Here is an 18,924-nt window from a genome sequence, read left to right on the forward strand (position 1 = left end):
TTAGCTGGATCCACTCTCCTCCCTTTCTTGAAGATCGGCACCACATTGGCCTTCTTCCAGTCTTCGGGCACTACACCAGAGCGCCAGGAGTTTTCAAAGATCCGTGCCAGGGGCTGGGCTATGACGCTCGCCAGCTCCTTGAGTATCCTGGGGTGCAGGTTGTCAGGGCCGGCTGACTTGAAGGTATCCAGCTTCTCCAGGTGTTCCTTCACGAGGTCAGCATTGATGGAGGGTAGGGGATCCCCCATCACCCGGATCTCCCTGTCCCACAGCAGGCATGGGCATCCCGTGTGACTGATGAAAGACTGACGCAAAGTACCTATTTAATAGGTTGGCTTTTTCCTGGGCGTCAGTTGTCAGTTGCCCCATCTGGTTTAGCAGGGGCCCAACATTGCCTTTGCTTTTCCTCCGGCTCCCCACATATCTGAAAAAGGACTTTTTGTTGTCCTTGATGCCTGAAGCTAGTTGGAGTTCAGTTGCAGCCTTGGCTTTCCTGGTTTGGTCCCCGTAGGACCGGACCAGCGCGGAGTAATCCTCCTTGGAGGTGAATCCCATCCTCCATCCTTTGTAGGCTTTCCTTTTTAGCCACAGTAGGTCCGCTAGGTTTCTGGAGAGCCAGGGGGGCTGCTGTGCCTTCTTGTTGCCTTTCCTCCGTGTTGGAATAGATTTAGCTTGTGCACTGAGGATCGCTTCCTTGAGGAGCAAGCACTCTTCTTGAACTCCCATCTCCCTGGGGTCACGGTCCCCGAGGGCCTGACCGACAAGCCTCTTGAGCTTGTCAAAGTCGGCTTTTCTGAAGTCAAGGACTTCTGTGTTGCTGACTGACTTGCCAGCTTTACGGCGGATGGTGAAGGTGATCAGCTCGTGGTCGCTGTCACCCAGCTTCCCATTGATCACTAGGTCGCCGATTAGGTCGTCCCCCGTAGCCAGTACCAGGTCAAGCAGCGCTTTGCCTCTCGTTGGCCCATAGACTTCTTGAGTCAGGTAGAGGTCATCCACGCACGAGAGAAAGCTTTGCGCCCGCTCAGATTTAGCTGAGTGATCTTCCCACGAGATGTCCGGGTAATTGAAGTCACCCGTGACAACCAAGGTCCTGGAGCAAGCGGCCTCAGTCAGTTCCCGGGCGAACTCCTGTTCAAGCTCGGGACTTTGAGTGGGAGGTCTGTAGTAGACTCCCACCGTTGTGTCCCCTGTGCCGAATTCCCCACGAATTTTTACCCAGAGGGTCTCTAGCTGTCCATGCCGGTCGCCAACATCAGCTTGCAGGGACATGTAGCTTTCCTTCTCTACAGTCACCTGCTACTTCAGGATCTAAGAGGAACATGTGTGTACTTCCAGCTGGGCTAGCAGCAGGATCAAAGCAGCATAAAAAAGTACACTTCAGTGGCTCTAGAATGAACATGACCTTTTCAATGACAAGCTCCATTTGCCCTGCTTGTCCCACAGGACCCATTATCTTTTCTGAGAAAGAAATCTGTGCTTGAATGGGAGGCACAAAGATCAAATCACAGATCTGTAGAAAATGTGCCTAGGCAACACCCAAGCATTCCTACTTTCCTGCTAGCTCAGCTTGCTCTGGCAGCAGAAATTTCATGTTTGAAAAATCTAAAGGGGTTTGACCATGTTCTTCCTCCTTCATCCATACTGCTAACAATTCCAGTACCGTAGCAACACTAAGGTTACAGGGCTTCCTTATCATCCTTTAGAAGATTAGGGCCTCAGTCAGGGAAAGGAAACATGGCCTTACAAGCATTCAGCACAGTGCCCTATTATTCTCCAGTTTAAATTTTGCTGAAAGTTAAACTATTGGGGTGATGGCAAGGTAAACAACTCAAAACCAGTTTCTAGGTTTGCCAAGGTACAGAAACTATCAATGAATGATTTAAATAAAACGTTGACTCAGTTTAGCAACAATAATACATTCCTGCCATCGCTTATATGTAAATAAGTTTTCATAATACAGCAAGCTTACCAATCTCGAACCATTAATGGAAACAATAAAATCAAAGAATGGCTCCAGTCCAGCTCTATGCCCTGGTGAGTTTTCTTGTACCTATCAAGAGAAAGATTATAATACATGAAATTAGCAGAAATGTCACAGTTCTGTAGGTATCCTAGTTTGTATTTTACAACTATTAATCTCTTCTATTGCAAACCATATAGTTTTAGACACAAATGATACATAGAATCATAGAAGATTAACCTCAGGAGGTCATCTAGTCCAACCTCCTGCTTAAAGCAGGACCATCCCTAATTATATCATTCCAGCCAGGGCTTTGTTGAGCTGTACCTTAAAAAGCACCAAGGATGCGGATTCTACCACCTCCCTAGGTAACCTGTTCCAGTACTTCATCACCCTTGTAGCAAGAAATGTTATTTTTCTAATATCCAACCTAAACCTCCCTTGCTGCAGCTTGAGACCATTGCTTCTTGTTTTGTCATCTGTCACCACTGACAACAGTCCAGCTCCACTCTGTTTGTTACCACCCTTCAGGTAGTTAAAGGCTGCTACCAAATCCCCCCTCGCCCCCTGGTCTTCTTGGCTAGGGACAGATATTACACATAAACCGGTTTGTGATCAGAAACTGGTTTAAATCTGTAACAGAACAGATATTCCGTGCGCATAAGCCAGTTTGAAAATGGCTGAAACCGGTTTGAGATACTACATTTAACCAGGTTTATCAGACTTAACTGATTTGGCTCAAACCAGTTTATGCAAGGTCTGTCCCAAACCCCTTGCTGATTTAAGATGAACCAGACACCCCCCAGCATCCCGGCATGCTCTCTGGACTGGGCAGGGTCCAGGGCTGGCCCCTCCCCTCTGCTCGGCACAGGCTTGCAGGAACAGAGCGTCTGCCTGGCTTCTTCTTGCTAAGCAGGGATTATTCCCCCTTCTCCTCTGCCTTATGCAGACACCTCGGCATTAGCTAACAGACCACACACTAGCTACAGTCCCTGCTGTGGAAGAGGACAGAGAAAGACAGGCTTTTTGGAGCTAATCAACAGGTAGCTTAATGCCCCTCCTTGGAAGAGCTCTGTAAAGAGAACTCCATTAGTTAATGGAGAGAGGCTTTGTTTTATCAATGAGTTGATAAACACCCAGTTAGGGGTGATAAACATTCCCTGCTGGGCAGCTAGAGGGGCAGGGAAGAAATAACCAGTGCATCCTGCCAAGGGCTTGGCGACACCCCCCTCAGCTCTGTCCTGTGGAAGCAAATGAAGGGCTGCCCTAGCACCTCCCAGCTTCTAGCCTGAGCCACTGGAGGCATGTGACCACAGTCTGGGATGTCTGTCTGGGTTAAAAAATGATTTAGCCCAGCCAGGTTAGAATAACCTGCAAAGATTGAATCAACTCAGGCTTTTTGAATCTCTGTCCGTCTAAACTAAATAAGCCCAGTTCCCTCAGCCTCTCCTCATAAGTCATGTGTCCCAGCCCCCTATCCATTTTTGCTGCCCTCTGCTGGACTCTCTCCAACTTGTCTACATCCCTACTATAGTGGGGGGCCCAAAACTGGACACACTACTCCAGATGTGGCCTTACCAGTGCAGAACAGAGGGGAATAATCACGTCCCTCAATCTGCTGGCAATGCTCCTATCAATGAAGATACACAGATAGATTTTTACAAATGTCTTACAAACACAAACAAATGAACTGATGTAGAAAAGCTTGCTGGTAAAAAATCTATTTTAACAAAATGCATCACTAATTTATTGATAAACTAAACAATATTAGCTGCTATTTCTAACAGAAACTGAGTTTAATACATCCCTTGTTGCAAAAGATAAAATTGTAGATATCTAGCTCTAGTTAATTGGTAGAACTGAATGTAAAGAATAATTCCATCCTGTTTTTTACCAGTCTTCCCAGAAACATTAATGGCATTGGACTATGCTTCTTCTACCTTCTACTGACTCAAAGTCGAAACTACATCCTAAAATACTGGTGTAAACACTATGCCCATGCAACCAAATTTCACAGACATTAGGGCCAGAAGGGACTAAATTCGCTATACCTGCCAATTTTGAGAAAGATTAAGCATCTGAACAAACTCTGGTTAGTTAAGACATCAATATAAGGTCTTAGGAGTGAAATGGTCTTAGCTCAAGTAACGTACCCACTTCCTAGAAGGCGGAACCTAGATATTTTATAGATAGTACCCAGAAGCTTAAAGTCTGCTTTTTTACGCTAGACAGAAGACACTCCAATCAGAGACAAATATCTCTGTATTTACATTATCACAGGTATAGCCATTCTAGACAATGACAACTCCAATAAATGTGTCAAGTTTTTCCTCCAGCTGTTACAATAAATAATGTCTGTCTTCCTTTGTAACATGATTCATTTTACCCAGTGGCTTTATTCCTTACACTCCATATTCATCTTGCAAAGGACTTGGAACAGTTCAATATTTTTCAGAGGAGGATTTCCTACTACGCATTTTTGCATCCTGACAGAATAGCTGCATTTGAGCACTGCATAACTGCTTTACCTGGCAGAATCTAGTTTACCTAATATGGACTGCCTGAAGTAAAATGTAAAATGTTCTACTATGGAAAAAATCTAAGGCTCAATTATCTGTATCACAATCCTGTTATCCAAATATTCCCAGCCAGACACACACACAAAACCAGAACTTGAAAAAAATCCATTTGTAAAATGGTGATTGGGCAGATTTTCCTGGGCAAGTGATGGAGGGCCAAAATGTTAGTTTATATATCACTTTTTAGTGAAAGCCTACATATTCAGAACTTATGGTTCCAGACCGACTCTGTTACGGTCTATAAAAATGATTCTCCCCCAGGGAGATAAGCAGAGAGGTACACAGGGTTGTCCTTGCCTGGTGGATCCTCTACTTCACTGGCCTGCCTGCCTCTCTGTAAAGAGGTAAACACTGCAATATATACATTAGTTTTTGAAATTGGGTACCTCAATTCACACAAGTTATAAAGAGGTGACTCAAGCCCAAAAAGTTTGAGGATCAATGGTTTAGAAGGTTAACTTTTTACTGTGATTGCTTCAAACCTTTGTTAAACAGCATCAGCATTAAATGAATGAAACTGGGCCAATTTTAGTGCAGCAATTTAGAGCCGTCTGAATTTTTTTGTCTAAAACTGGAGTCTGAGAAGACTATCCACATATCTATACAACAGGGAATACTATAGCATCCTCTCCAAACTTTCATTTCTAGGTAAAAAGACTTGTTCCTGCAGGTACTGTACTGAACAGTCGCAGGGTTTTCAATAATTAGTTTATCCAAAGTATAATTTGCATTTGTATTTGAAAGCCAATTCTTAAAAGGTAAGTCTGCCTCCCTAGAAATCTGCTGGGTAGTTCCTCATTTAATGACTGGTGCAAAAATATCTTAACAGACTCTGTGATGGTCTAGAAAACCCTGGACGCATCTGCACGTTTATTAATGCACCATAATTACAACACATTAAGTTAGTACCTTACATTCAGTTAGCACCTGTTATTATTAACATGTTCTAACTGAATGTGCCATAATCTGTGTTACTGCATATTAGTGCAGATAAAGAGTTTTTAAGTGACTCAGTCTACTGCACGTTAGCATGGTTTTTGCCAGTTGTGCTAACGAGCAGTAGAATTAGTCTACTGTACATTAAGCCTTTTGTGTACAATGAGCCCCCAGAGTTATAGAAAGTGAAGTTTCTTTGAAATTTAATTCTTCGGGGAATTCAGAAAAAAAGAATAAGAAGCAGAGGATGCATCTACACAAGATGCTACAGTGCTGTAGTGATGCGCTATGGTGCTGTAGCGTCCATTGGCAAAAACCGTGACTCCACTGCTACATCACTGTAGCATTGCACTCCCTCATTATAGTGCATTGCTACAGTGATGTAGCAGCAAAAAATAACCGTGCACGGCTGGTATAGCGCAGTACAGGCTGTTAGTACTTCCAAAAGGTACTTAAATGACAGCACAGTAACAAAGGTGCCATACAGCCACATATAGATGTGCCCAGACTGAATGAAAAAATACAGCACTCTGAAGTTAGTGTCCAGCAGAGAAATACCATTATGTTCAATTAGACTTTACCATATTTGTTCAGAACTGGTTATTTTCAGACTGCCAGTAAATATTTTTGTGCATGTCTACACTGCAGGATTACTCTGGGAATTTACTAGGGGTCCCCAGCACACTCGGCACTGGACCTGGAAGTGGACTAGAAGCAATTCTAATCCATTTCTGGGTCTGCCTTGGAGCGCACAGAGGATCCCCCCTTCCTGCCTCCCGGCTCAGCAGCTGGACCCCTAGTACTCTGAGGTATGAAGAAAAAAAACATTTCAAGCTGCGGACCCATCGAATCGATTTGGAGGGTTCCAATTCGATTGAGAGAGATTAAAGGGTCTCCTGATTCAATTCGGATTTGGAGATTCAGCTGCCGAATTGGCCAAATCTCCACAAAATTGAATCAGCTTTGCACAGCCCTTATGTACATATAAAATATATATGTGTGTGCATGTGTATATATACACACACATTTTTGTATGTATGAATGAATGCATGCACACACATTCTTACTAAATTTCTATTTATTAGGAAAGAATCAAAGATGCTACAGTTTTACCAATATGGGCATTAGAGCATTACCCCAGATAGCCACTAGGAGTTATGATGCAGACTATCTTAAGTGACATCTCCTTTGAGGGGAGCAATACTTAGCTTCTGGGTGCTCCAGTCATGGCAAGCTGTCCAGGTTGGGCTGGAGGGAAAAGAGAAAGCCAGTTCTGCTGTTAGCAAGCCTCAACAACCTGGCCTACCACCCTGGTAATGTCCACCTAAACTTTCTTAGTGATCAGTGATTCCTGGCTGGGACAAACTTCCAATGGCTGTGTAAAAACTTACAAGCCCTCTTCACTCTCTGATGCAGCAGGCAACTAAAGATGACAATATACACTGCTGGCCTGGAAAAAATAACTCCCTCTTTCAGTCTGGGATGTCCAGCTGACTAACATACTTTGAAGTTTCTTTCGACTGGGTCAATGTTAAAAATAGCACTAGTAACAGGCATTGGTCTAACTGTTCACAATAATTTGGAAACAAGTTTAAATCTGAAATTCTTACTGAAGTATGTCAGAGCTGGCAACAATAACTTGTAGGAATGTCCTAGCAAGAGTATGTGTGTAGATTAAAAAGGCATGAATTGATAGAAACCTGTGGCCAGCCACGATGCAAGAGGGAACAATAAGGACTTCCACAAACATCTCCATGAACAGAATGCGCAACAGTTCCCTGGATGCCTACATGCAATCCATGCATGTAGAAGTAAAAAACAGTTCCACCATCTTTGATAGGTAGTTCCATGACAAGCAGGACAGCTTGCATTATCCTTAATGGCACATATTTTCACTTTTTACTTGATAGTAAATTTCTTTGCAAGCATCTCAGATTCCTGCAATGATTTATTAATAACTGGGTTGGTTGTATGTATTGGCATTTAAGTGTTTAGGAAAAAATGAAAAATCAGAAATCAGTATATAAAACTTATAAGCATCACATTCTTGTCATCATGTAAAACCTGGAACAAACCAAACTGATCTACGCACGGCAACAATCCCCAGCACCTCTTTCTACATCAGATCATGTCTGTCACCATGCCATGCAAGGGATACACAAGGGACCTCCAGTTTTCTTGTTCACCAAGACACAACTACAGTTATTTATGCCAACTGGTAGTAGCACAAATTCACTTACCACAGACATTTTCACTCTTACAACCAAAAACACGATGGTGTGTTGGGCCCCAAACAGTGAAATGAACGACAGTGAAAGTGAAATGCTGGGATACCAGTGTGGCCAGTCTGCCGAATGCATACTCTAACTCCTTCCTGCAGTGCTCAGTGTGTACTTACACTTTCTTCTGCCAGTTTGCTTGTGGTCAGAGTGGTTTCATGAACCATGGCAGTATAGGGTAAACAGGGCTTCTGAAATTAAGTGGGCACTGACACCCTCTTGATAACATGGAAAAATTTCTGATTGTTCAAACAGCAGTTTGAACCTTCCTTAGTTCAACCTTCCTCGTACATCATGCCCCTGTTTTTGTGGTCAACTGAAGCCCGTAGAATGCTCTACACAGCACCCTTCACAGCTAACATTGGGATACTCCTGGTAGTAGGCAAGGTATGGACACGAATATCACCAATAGCCTCAGCACAGCTTATGAAGCCCATTCTCTCAGTGTCACCTATTATTACAGACACATTAGTGGTGTCCTTCACCTATGGATCAGCCTTGTCATTAGCCATTTAAACATCTGCCATGGCTCCAACAGCTGATTTGGCGATAGTAAATGGATCACACATGGACCTACAGAGGTCTGCAGCTTTCAGGTGGAAATAGCCATGCACTTGTGGACTACCAAGGCTCCCTCATTTGCACATCCTGGTGCTGCAAAGTGGTGCAAGTGCCTCACACAGCCTTTGAAAGACTGTTTTCTCACATGCGAGTTCTGAAGCTGCATCTCCTGGCAGTGCATGACCCATGATCACATGATCCCACCACTGTGCTTGTTCAGCAGAAATGCCAGTCTATGAAGGGGAACCTGCAGCACACAGGTGGCCTGCCGATTTCACTATCCAGCATGACTGGCCCTCAACTTCACCTTCAGGAAGTACCACTGCCTTTGCAAAGTCAAACTTGCTAAAATGCCTTCCACCATCTCCCATCCTGCATCCTGCTGCAACAACAGCACAACTGTTAAAGTAGGGACAGAGCATCCAGCAGTGCTGGATCCACCACTTGAACAAGACAGAAGCAAGGAGTGTCCAGAGCTGGAAATGCTCCAGCTAAATATATTGGCAATGTAAGAATATCTTCCAGGTACAGGGCTGGAAAAGTCTGACAAGGTTTGCAGCCAGTTTTAGCATTCAATATCCAAATTGCATAATGCACACCTAAGAGAAATGTGGCTTCTCCAAGAAGACATTTTAACCAGTTGTTTTAACAGTAAAATGCCTGAATGATGCACAGCAGACTGCCAAAATTTTGTTTTTTGTAAACATCACAAAACAAAGAATTATTAAGCAAGAACAATGGGATTGGGAAACCTTCTATTTTAAGTGCATTAGAAGTAGTAGGAAGCATCAGACTACAGGAGCATCAGAGACACAGCTGCTTGTTAAAAAGACAGCCCTACTTGAGCTAGTGTGCCCAGAGTTTTGTCATGATTCAATAACCGCTGGCAGCAGTTCTGCATCTACAACAGGTTCTGCTTTCTTTCCCATGCAAAATTACACTTAAACCAGCAGATATTAACCCTTTAGAATCCAGAAGCTCTCGCCTCCCTGCTCCAGACATCAGAAGTGGTGCTCATTTCATGGAAGACTTGGTCCACTTCACAACTAAAAGAGGTGTACCTTGCATTACCTAACATGTGAGCTATCACAAAGAAAAAACCCACCATGGGGGCAAGGAATTTTAGTTTTACCAATGTAAAATACATCTTTTTAGTAGTGAAGGCAAGTTCTTGGAGAGGTTCACTCATTGTTGACCTCATGTTTCTATTCTATGTATAAGCCTCTGTTCTGGTGATGACCCAAAGCAGCCAGAAAAGATACCAGTATGAAACCCTCTCTCTGATCTCCACAACATAGAATTACCAAATAAAACATCATTACTGCTTTCATTCTTGTACTGCAACTGGTCACACATTTAAATTACAAGCGGTTACCTTATGATCTACATCCCTTTTAATAGAAGGATAATCAGCAAAACAATTATTGAGATTTTCAATTTTGGTATGTTCAATGTTAGGCATCTAAATCCACATATCTAAATGTAAACAGTCTGAATTTAATATACTCTAAGATCCCACGGCTATTTTGATGTCAGTGGGGGGCTGAAGTCACTCAGAATCTTTAAAAGTCAGTGAATTTATACAGAAGCCTAATTATGGCTCCCAGAGACTGGGTTTGATTAGCCAAGTCTGAAAATTCTGGTTCAAATTCTGGACCATTTAAATCACTAAAGTTACTGTAAAAATAATTTCCAGGAGTAGAAAGTTTGAATGAACTTTTGCAGGAAACCCTACCAAAGTACTATCTAGTTTATTCCTGCCTAAAGGTTAAAAGTAAAGAAAAAAAACCTGTATTAATGTAGACAATCTTAACCAGCAATAAAACTGTATTATGTATTGTCTGCAAGCAATTCTTCAGTCAGATCTGATAGGATCCATTTTATTTCTGTCAGCTATTTTAATACATTACATACTACTGGGTGGTATTGAATTCCTTTATGAAACACCTACTTTTCAAGACAAAAGCTTTATAAGAGAATTGATCCAGGGGTTTTAGGAAAATAAATCCTCTGTACTCAGCAGTGAATTTCATGCAAGCAGAGAACATTCCTATAAAATAACTTTTTTTAAAGCAGACTTCAGTCTATAATCATGTATTTGTAACCTTGCTACAGAAGCACGAATTTCAAAGTAAAAATGTAGTGCTCTTGTGAATTTACTCTAGGATCCCTTTAGGATGATGGAAAAAGAGTCTGATATTGTATTGTGCAAACTGCTCAGTGTCAACTTAAATATCTTCATACGTTTTATTAAAGACACAAATTTCTACAACATTTGTGTTTTATATATGCAAAATGATTATTCATGCAGGCACATGGTGCTGCTATAAATACATGAAGTGAATATATCATTGAGAGTTTTACTCTCCATTTTGTTTTAAAAGTACAGAAACAAATTTATACTGATCAAAACAGAGGTAAAACAGTTGCCTTAATTGTCTGCACAAAAGGTATCAGAAGTCTGTTATTTGGTTCTGGAAGAAAGATAAACATTATGGGAAGAAAAGGTGTATTATCAATCTGAATGACAGTAAAAAACCCTCCCCAACAATCTAAGAGCATGTTACTCAGCCAGCAGATATATGCCTAATGTGAATGTAAGCAAATTGTTATTCATTGTGTTGATTGGCTGAGAAATTTTCCAACAAAGGATTACTTCATCAAACTGACTACTTGTTGGTATGTAGCCACTCCAGAAAATTTCTAACCCAAAAGTTCTGACTGTTTGAAGTTGTATAGCAACCAGTTCTTGTTACCAATAAGGATCACCTTGTCCCCCTTAAAAAAATCTATAATATACATTTACATTTCTATTCCTGGATAGCTCTAGAGAAAACAAATCCTTCACATACATTTGAACAAACTATTTGTCAATATTCAGTAGGGGAATATTCATCTTTCCTTTCAGAAGCACAAAGATAAAGAAATGTCATAACAAATATAATATTTGTTAAACAATGCAGTATTATTAGCAAAAGCTATCATAAGACTTCAGTGTTCTTTAAAAGAAGTCTGATATTAAAAATGAAAGGCATTTCAGGTCATCCTCAAGAAGTACACTTTTCAGCATTCTTCTAGTTGAGTTTTTCACTACCTGAATAATAGATCAATTTGCCATTTTTGTCATATGAAAGAATAGATAAATTTATGTGGAAGATTATTTCTTAGTTTACAGGCTTTCCTTGGTGTGTTTTCCCTGATACCTTAATTTTTGCTTTGTGTAATTTCCTTTCATGACTTCTAGTTAACCCTTCAGGCCATTCTAAACAATTTCTCTCTCAGTGATTTTGCAGCCTTTTAGCATTGACAACTTGCTAGGTATTTGTCCAGCCTGCATTTCCATTCTTTTAAGCTACCTTCCTAAATAAATACTGTCAAGACTGCCAGTCATTTTTAGTTTCTTATCTAATGAAGAGATTTTTCAACAATTAACACAAAATCTGCCCCTGGTAAATTATCTACACAGATATGTTTCATCGGACAGTATTCTGTCAGTAAAGCTCCCTTTGGTTTGGACCCATAAAAGAAGGGTCCTACAATTTTCTCTTTTTTGCACTCTGTCCCCCGCCCTTCTCCCCCCAACACACAAACAACAAATTCAGGGACAGGTACAGTACACTGCAGTATTAGAGAGCATCTGAGAATCCACTTCTGAAGTCCATGTAACCAATCCCAGCACCTTACAGAGCTCCAATGAATTCTACTAGGTCTTGAACAGCTGTCTGCACAATGCTCGTTGCAATATACACACTTAAATTGCTCATTTAAAAAGTGTCTTTTAAACAAGAAAAAACAACACAAAACCCACACACTTCAAGAATTCTAGCCATTTTATGACAGAAATTCCACATTTTTCCCTACACTATATTAACTTTTCCCAACCACATAAAAGAATTGCTAGGATTTTTATTAGAAAGAGATGAGTTCGCAGCTTAAAAAAATAGGAGTGCACCAATATGTCCACTGGCTATGGGACTGGCATATGCTAGGAGAAATTATGCTATCGGCTTATTTGGTCGTTGCAGCTGATAATTACAGCCATGTGTTCAGAGCACCCTGGTGAGTGTAGTCTGGTCCCCAGTCCCCGCTGCCAGTCCAAGCCCGTGGCAGACTACAGATCCTGGTGAGCAGTGGGAGGGGAAGAGGGTACAGGGGGGTAGTCACAGGATGCCAAGCTCAGCAACAAAGGGACCATTACTGGCTCCTGCTGCCACTGCCATGGCAACACAACATGCACAGCAGGGCCTGAGTGCTGGGGCTGCTGCAGAGATGCTGGGTTGTGCTCAGGTGGGGTAAAGCGCCGCATGAGGGACATCCTGCTCTGCTGGGCACCAGGCACCTTTGCAAAACCATCTTCTCCCTTACAACCACAGGAGCTTGGCTGTGTGGTGCCCACCAGTGCTGAAGCAGCTAGGGTTACCATATATCCAGGTTTTCCCAGACATGTCCTCTTTTTCGGCCCCTTGTCCTCCATTTGGGCAGGTTTTTAAACTGCAAGGAAATGTCCAAGTTTTTGATTTGCCTCTGCTTGGCCAGCAAGGCTCGGAGTAGGGGGGTTGCAGGTTGGGAGTGCAGGGCACCACCAGGGCCGTGGGGGCAGGGGGCTGCAGGTTGGGAATGCGGGGCACTGGCAGGGCTGGGAGGGGCAGGGGCTGCAGGTTGGGAGTGTGGAGCACCAGCAGGGCTTGGGGAGGCAGGGACTGAGGCAGGGACTGAGGCTCAGAAGTGAGGGACACTGGCATGGCGGGGGGGGGGGCGCAGGGGTCTACAGGTCAGGAGTGCAGGGCATGAGCATGGCTTCAAGGGGCTTATCACTTTCCTCCCCACAATCATATCTCTCTTCCCCCTCTTCTCCCTCTCCCCCACAGGTATCCTCATTTTTTAAATTGGAACTATGGTAACCCTATGAAGCAGTGGTGTAGTGGTATGCTCTGGGGCTCCACATGCACCTGGCACTATTGTCCAAGCAAGGGTCTGCCCTGTCCACCTGGGACAGCAGCCCAGGGTATGTGGAGAGCTGGACTGCAGGTAGGAGCCATGGGCAAAGGGGAAATGTGTGCAAGAATAAGGTGGTTACCATCTTCCTCATCAAGAGCCACAGCAGGCAGGAGAAGCATCTGTGTGTGTGTTATAAATGCAAAACAAACTAAAAAGGTTTATTTATGTCAGTAGTTTAAAATACCTTGCAGTATTACTAAATACTGGTTATTTGATTGGCATCAGCCAATATGGTTGGTTAATCATTGGCTATTGGTATCAGCCAAGAAAATCTTTACCAGTACACCCCTAAAAAAAACTGTACATAAGTTTGTTCCTTGGACCAAACTTCTGTCTCACTGTGGCACCTAAAATAAGTCATCAGAGGATCAAGAGACCATGTGGCAACTACAATTTTGTGATGAGACCATCACATTTGTACCCAAACCTAGTTACTTTGCACCTTTATGTGACCTGTCTCTGCACATTACAAATATACTGGCTAGTAACAAACTAAAAAGAAATTAATTTTGCTGTTTAGAAATACCAAAATGCAATTACAATTACGAGGCATCTAAATGACTTAAGCAAAATATGTTGTTTAAAACAAAAGTGAACACTAGTAACTGAGAAAACTGTAACAGACACAAGACAGAAACATGCTACTGTTTTTTCATCACAGCACTGACCTATGCATTTCACATTCATTAAGGATCACAGGCAGAAAATTGATGTTAATTTTACAGCTTTAGAACTCTAGCAGCAAACACCTTAAAGCAGGGGTGTTCAACCTCCAGCCTGCAAGACCATTTCATCTGGCCTGTGGGGCTTCCCACAGACTGGGAAATTTGGCAGTGGTGGAGTGAAGCCCTTTTCTCCTCAAATTGTGGACCTGGGCTCAGGCTGGGTTGTGTGTGGTTGGAAGGTTCCTGCCATGCTAGCCTAGGGCACTGGATCAGAACCACCATCTAGCCCACAGTTGGATCAGGCATGGCCATCTGGCTTGGCACATAAAAAGGTTAAGCATCATTGCCTTATAGATATGCTGTTCCTTCATTTCAGACCAGTCCTCAACATTTTTTTTTTAAATGATTCCCCTATTAAGCATATGATTCCCTTACTCCCCGTTTATCTACCACTCAAACTGCAACCACTTTTGGACTGAAACAGCAGTCTTTCTGCATGAATTGCACTAAGCAAAACACAGCGTAATACAGCCATCTGAACCTTTAGGGAAAGTTTCAGGAACCCAGAACATTACCCAGGCTAGGATTTGGCTAGCATACCACAACTGTCTTTATGAAAAGGGTAACAGGGTGCTCATGAATACTTGAAAAATGACTACTTTCTAGCACAGTACTCAAAACAGGTTTAATATTAGGGGTGTACCAATAAAGATTTTCCTGGCTGATACAATGGCCGATTATTCACCAGCCATATCAGCCAATACCAATTCAATCGCTGATTTACAGGAACACAGCCTGGCAGCTTGGAGAGCAGCATCCAGCTGGTAAGTCTGTGGGGGGAAGGGATATGGAGGGGGCAGACTGAGGCCCACCACAATGAGGGAGTGGGGCAGGGGCTGTCCAGCCAGGGTGGTGAATGGGACTCTGGGGCTGGAAGCAGGACAGACGCACAGGCAGCTCGTCTGGGGGGCATGAGGCAGGTGGCTCCCTGTCGTTGTGAGCACCCCCAGGGAAGCATATCCCCCCCAGATTTGGGAGAGGTCAGGCTGCCTGCTGCAGGCTTGGGGCCAGGGGCTGCGCTGGCCTCTTCCTGGCAGGGGTGCTGGCCTGAGGAGGGCAGCGGTGGCACTGGGAGGGGTGGCTATGGGGAATTTTGGGGTGGCTATAGCCCAGGGGTAGGCAAAGTGGCAGATCTGGCCAGCAATCAGATTCCATTTCCCAGCAGCCCCCACCCATATGGCTGGGGCTGGTCTCCATGGAGACATTAGCTGCATCTACACTGATAGCACAAGGCTGCGGTTGCCATGGAGACCGGCCCCCGCTACATTGGCAAGGCGCATGCCAGGGGAGGGCAGGGCACTGCCCCGGAACTGCTGGGATCTTGTGGAGGGAGCAGCTTAGTCAGGGGCCAGGGCAGAGCCGCGATCTACAGCCTGCATGCCCTGGGCAGGGACTGCAGACAGTGGATCGTGGCTGTGCCCCAGCTCCTTTCAATGGTGACAGCCTGGTCCCGAGCCAGGACAGAGCCACAATCCGCTGCCTGTGCGTCCCTGCCCAGAGTGTGCAGGCTGCAGATTGAGGCTCTGCCCTGGCCGCAGATCAAGCTGCCCCCAGCACAAGACCCCAGCAGCTCTAAGGCAGCCCTCTGGCCTGCCAGCACAGCTGGGGTTGGTCTCTATGGCAACCCCAGCCTTGTGGTATCACAGTGCAGAGGCAGCTGGGGTCTCCATGGAGACCGGCCCTAGTCATGTGGGCAGGGGCTGCTGGGAAATGGAATCTACTGCCAGCCCAGGGGCCAGACCTTGCCTGCCATCCCTGCTATGGCTCATCCCATAGTCACCACTCCCATCCCACCCACCCTGGCCCAGGCCCTGCTGGGAAGAAGTCAGAACAGCCCATGGACCTGAGCCCACAGTGCACAGCCTGCACTTGCCCTGTGCACAACTCCAGGGGGCACATGCCCCCCATGCCTTCCCCAGGGGTCCACGCAGTGGTGGGGAACTGCCCCCACCTTCCCACTGGCCCACACCCCCTAGATGAGGTGCCTGTGGATCCATCCCACTCCCAGCCCTATATCCCATTCATCATCCCAGCTGGGCAATGCCTGCCCTTGCTCCACTCCCTCCCTCACCACTGGGGACTCCATCACCCCACCTCCACATCCCTTCCCTCCCATAGACTTCACGGCAGGAGACTGTTCTCCAAGCTGCCTGGCTGTATTCCTGGCTGTGTGCATGCTGCAGCTGTGTGCATGTGTGCAGCGTTTATCGGTGACATTATCAGCCCAAAAAATCTGACAGCCAATAATGTTAATTATCCTGTTATCGGTGCCTATCCAATATGCAACCGATATATCAGTGCACCTCTATTTAATATCATATTCAGCGTTGTGGTGCATTGGTCCTGTAATAATTCTTAACCAGCAGTGCTTCCCACAGGTCCAGAGATTTAACGGTGGTAGCACTAACTGCTCCCAGAGCCATGGCAATTAATGCTGCTACTTCTCCCTTACCACCAGATTTTGGGACCTGAAGGGAACTGCCCCACACCACTCGTCCATCAGCCGGTGGGACCAAAAGGTCGAGCCCCACTGTTCTAAAGGGCAAAGTTCACATACCAACATGGCCTGTAGCACAAGCTTACCTTGTGTTTCTAAATTAAGTTAGCTTAGGTCAGGAAGTTTCATGGGAAAGGCAGATGAAACCATCTCCAGATGTGATAGATACAGATCATAGATATATATTTATATATCTACTTTGATAGCTATATGGCTTCAAATGAAACATACCAGTAGGCAGCATTACAATCCCTTTACATTAACTTCAAGGTGTATATCCTATAAGCAAACCAACCCAGTACAGGACTACCAGTTTTATCAGATTTCTTAACAGTCAGCAGCTCTGCGACTGGCTGCCTCTCTGAATTTCTCCCATCTATAAAATGGGTATAATTCTATTACAGCCTGGCACAAAAGCTGCACGAATTTCCCACCCTGCCTTCAGGATGCCTCTGTTACTGCTGGCCAAGGAGAACATGCTGACGTGAGCTTTCCCCAACATTCTGGTGCAGAAAAGGCTGCCTGCTTTTCAAGGCCAATATATTTTTGAAAGTCTGTGCAGCAGCAGTTACTTGCTACAGCCATATTTAACAGTGCAGTAACTGCAACAAGCAGCACCTGTGCTGCCCAAGGCACCAGGGGTGAGGGTCAGACGCCATGTGCTGCGTTGCTCAATTTAATTGGGACAAGCTCTGGTGTCAAAGGCGTAATACAGTGCTTCTCAAAATCTGGGGGCTGTGACACCCTGGGATGCCTGGAGATCCTCTCAGGGGTCTGCTGGACTCCGCACCTATGAGACACCGTGCACGGGATCCACCCAGAAACTTCAAGCAGGAATCCGCCGCCCTCTGTCCCGGCCTCTTTATCCCTGCCCGCCGCTCAAACATCACAAAGAAAACGCGGCGTTTGCCCCGGGCTGCCTCGAGCCCAGAGGCCGGCTGAGGGCCACGGAGAGGACCCGCGGCTCCAACGGGGCCGGCCGAGGGCCCCAGGGAGGCTCCGACACCTGCCGCCGCTGCCTGCCCGGCCTCTCTCTCGGGGGCCGCAGCCCACCCCAGCAGCCCACCCCAGACGGTGACAAGCGGAGCAATCGCAGCGTCTGACTCGCCCTCGCCTCCCGCCCCACCCCGCCCGCGGGTCCCTCGCGCCGCCCCCGGTCGCCCCCCAGGGTCTTGGCCCCGATGGGCTCGGCCGCCCCGAGCGGTACCCGCAGGACGTGGTAGCCCTCGGTGCCGCCGCCCGGGATCTCCAGGCTCTGCGAGGCCCCCATGGCGGGCGGGGGCCGCTCCCCTCACAAGACGCCGCACGGGGACGTGGCACTCGCTCTTCCTCGCTCGCCCCCCGCCCGGCTCGGCAGCAGGGAACGCGGGGCATGCCGGGAGCCGCCGGCCGCAGCTGCGCGCTGTCGCCACAGCGCCCCCTCGTGGCCGAGCGGACCCTGCCTCAGGCCTGAGGGAGAGGTCGCGGCGCGCCCGGAAGGAGCGTCACTGCCCTTCTGGCAGGATGACGCTATACAGTGGCCGGGGCAGGACAGTCCGGCACTCGGGCGCTCTCGCAGCTGCACCCCCTCGTGGCGGCCCCAAGGAAGTTGCTGCACCTGGTGGAGGGAGCTAGGGCTCAAAGCTGGTGGTGCCTCTGTGTTAATCTGCTCTGTTTAGTCTGTAAGGTGCAACCCTGCTGTTGCCTGCTGACTAACACGGCTAACTCCCTTTCTCCCCTCCACCTAACCACCCCCTGCCACAGGGGGTGGGGCCAGCACTGTCGCAGGTCAAGAGCTAAGCCTGCCATGCCAGGCCACCCTGCACAGGAGCAAATGCCTTGGGGAGAGCCTAGGAGCACGGCTGTGATCCCCCCTTGCACCCTCCCTGGCATCCGCCCGCAATCCCAAACCCACTGCACTGCTTCAAGGGCCCTACCAGCCTTTCCATGGGGACTTGTACTCCAAAATGTGTTGTTACATTTTCATGTATTGTGAAATGATGCTTCATATATGCATTTTTTATGTTTTTTATATTAACCAAATATAGTTAAAATTTTTATGTGAAAAAGCTACAGAATCATGCTTATGTTTTGGACTCTTTCCTTCCAGCCCTAGGAATGTTGCATTCCTTTCTCCACAGGTGCAACAGAAGAGAGGAAAGGTTCCCCATTCAGTCTAGCCTCCAGACTCCTGGGCTCTTTCCATCATTTCAAATGGATCTGTAAGAAGCAGAGAAACGGCTTTAAAAAAATCAAATTAAATTTCAACATTTAAAGTAACAGTAAAATGTAACTAACCGACTACTGGAAATTTCCATTATCTGGAATGTACTGAATGCATTTTCAATTAGAATGGAACTCAGGCTGTAATACCTATATGCAGACAAATAAGAAATTGATTATGTAT

The 18,924-nt window shown here is 45.8% G+C and overlaps 1 protein-coding gene across 1 annotated transcript in view; it reads right to left on the reverse strand.

Annotated features, from left to right (window-relative positions):
• Positions 1–17,914, reverse strand: part of GORASP2 (golgi reassembly stacking protein 2) — a 32,710-nt gene extending 14,796 nt beyond the window's left edge. Inside the window, exons 1-2 of the mRNA XM_090045488.1 lie at positions 17,746–17,914; positions 1,973–2,053 (exon numbers count right to left, since the gene is read on the reverse strand). Of these exons, the coding sequence (XP_089901614.1) occupies positions 1,973–2,053; positions 17,746–17,808 (144 nt within the window). The 5' untranslated portion in view covers positions 17,809–17,914. The remainder of the gene's footprint in view (positions 1–1,972; positions 2,054–17,745) is intronic.
• Between the last annotated feature and the right edge of the window lie 1,010 nt (positions 17,915–18,924).

Source organism: Crocodylus siamensis, chromosome 4 (assembly GCF_052110815.1).
Source record: "Crocodylus siamensis isolate JL-2025a chromosome 4, ASM5211081v1, whole genome shotgun sequence".
Lineage (NCBI taxonomy): Eukaryota > Metazoa > Chordata > Crocodylia > Crocodylidae > Crocodylus > Crocodylus siamensis.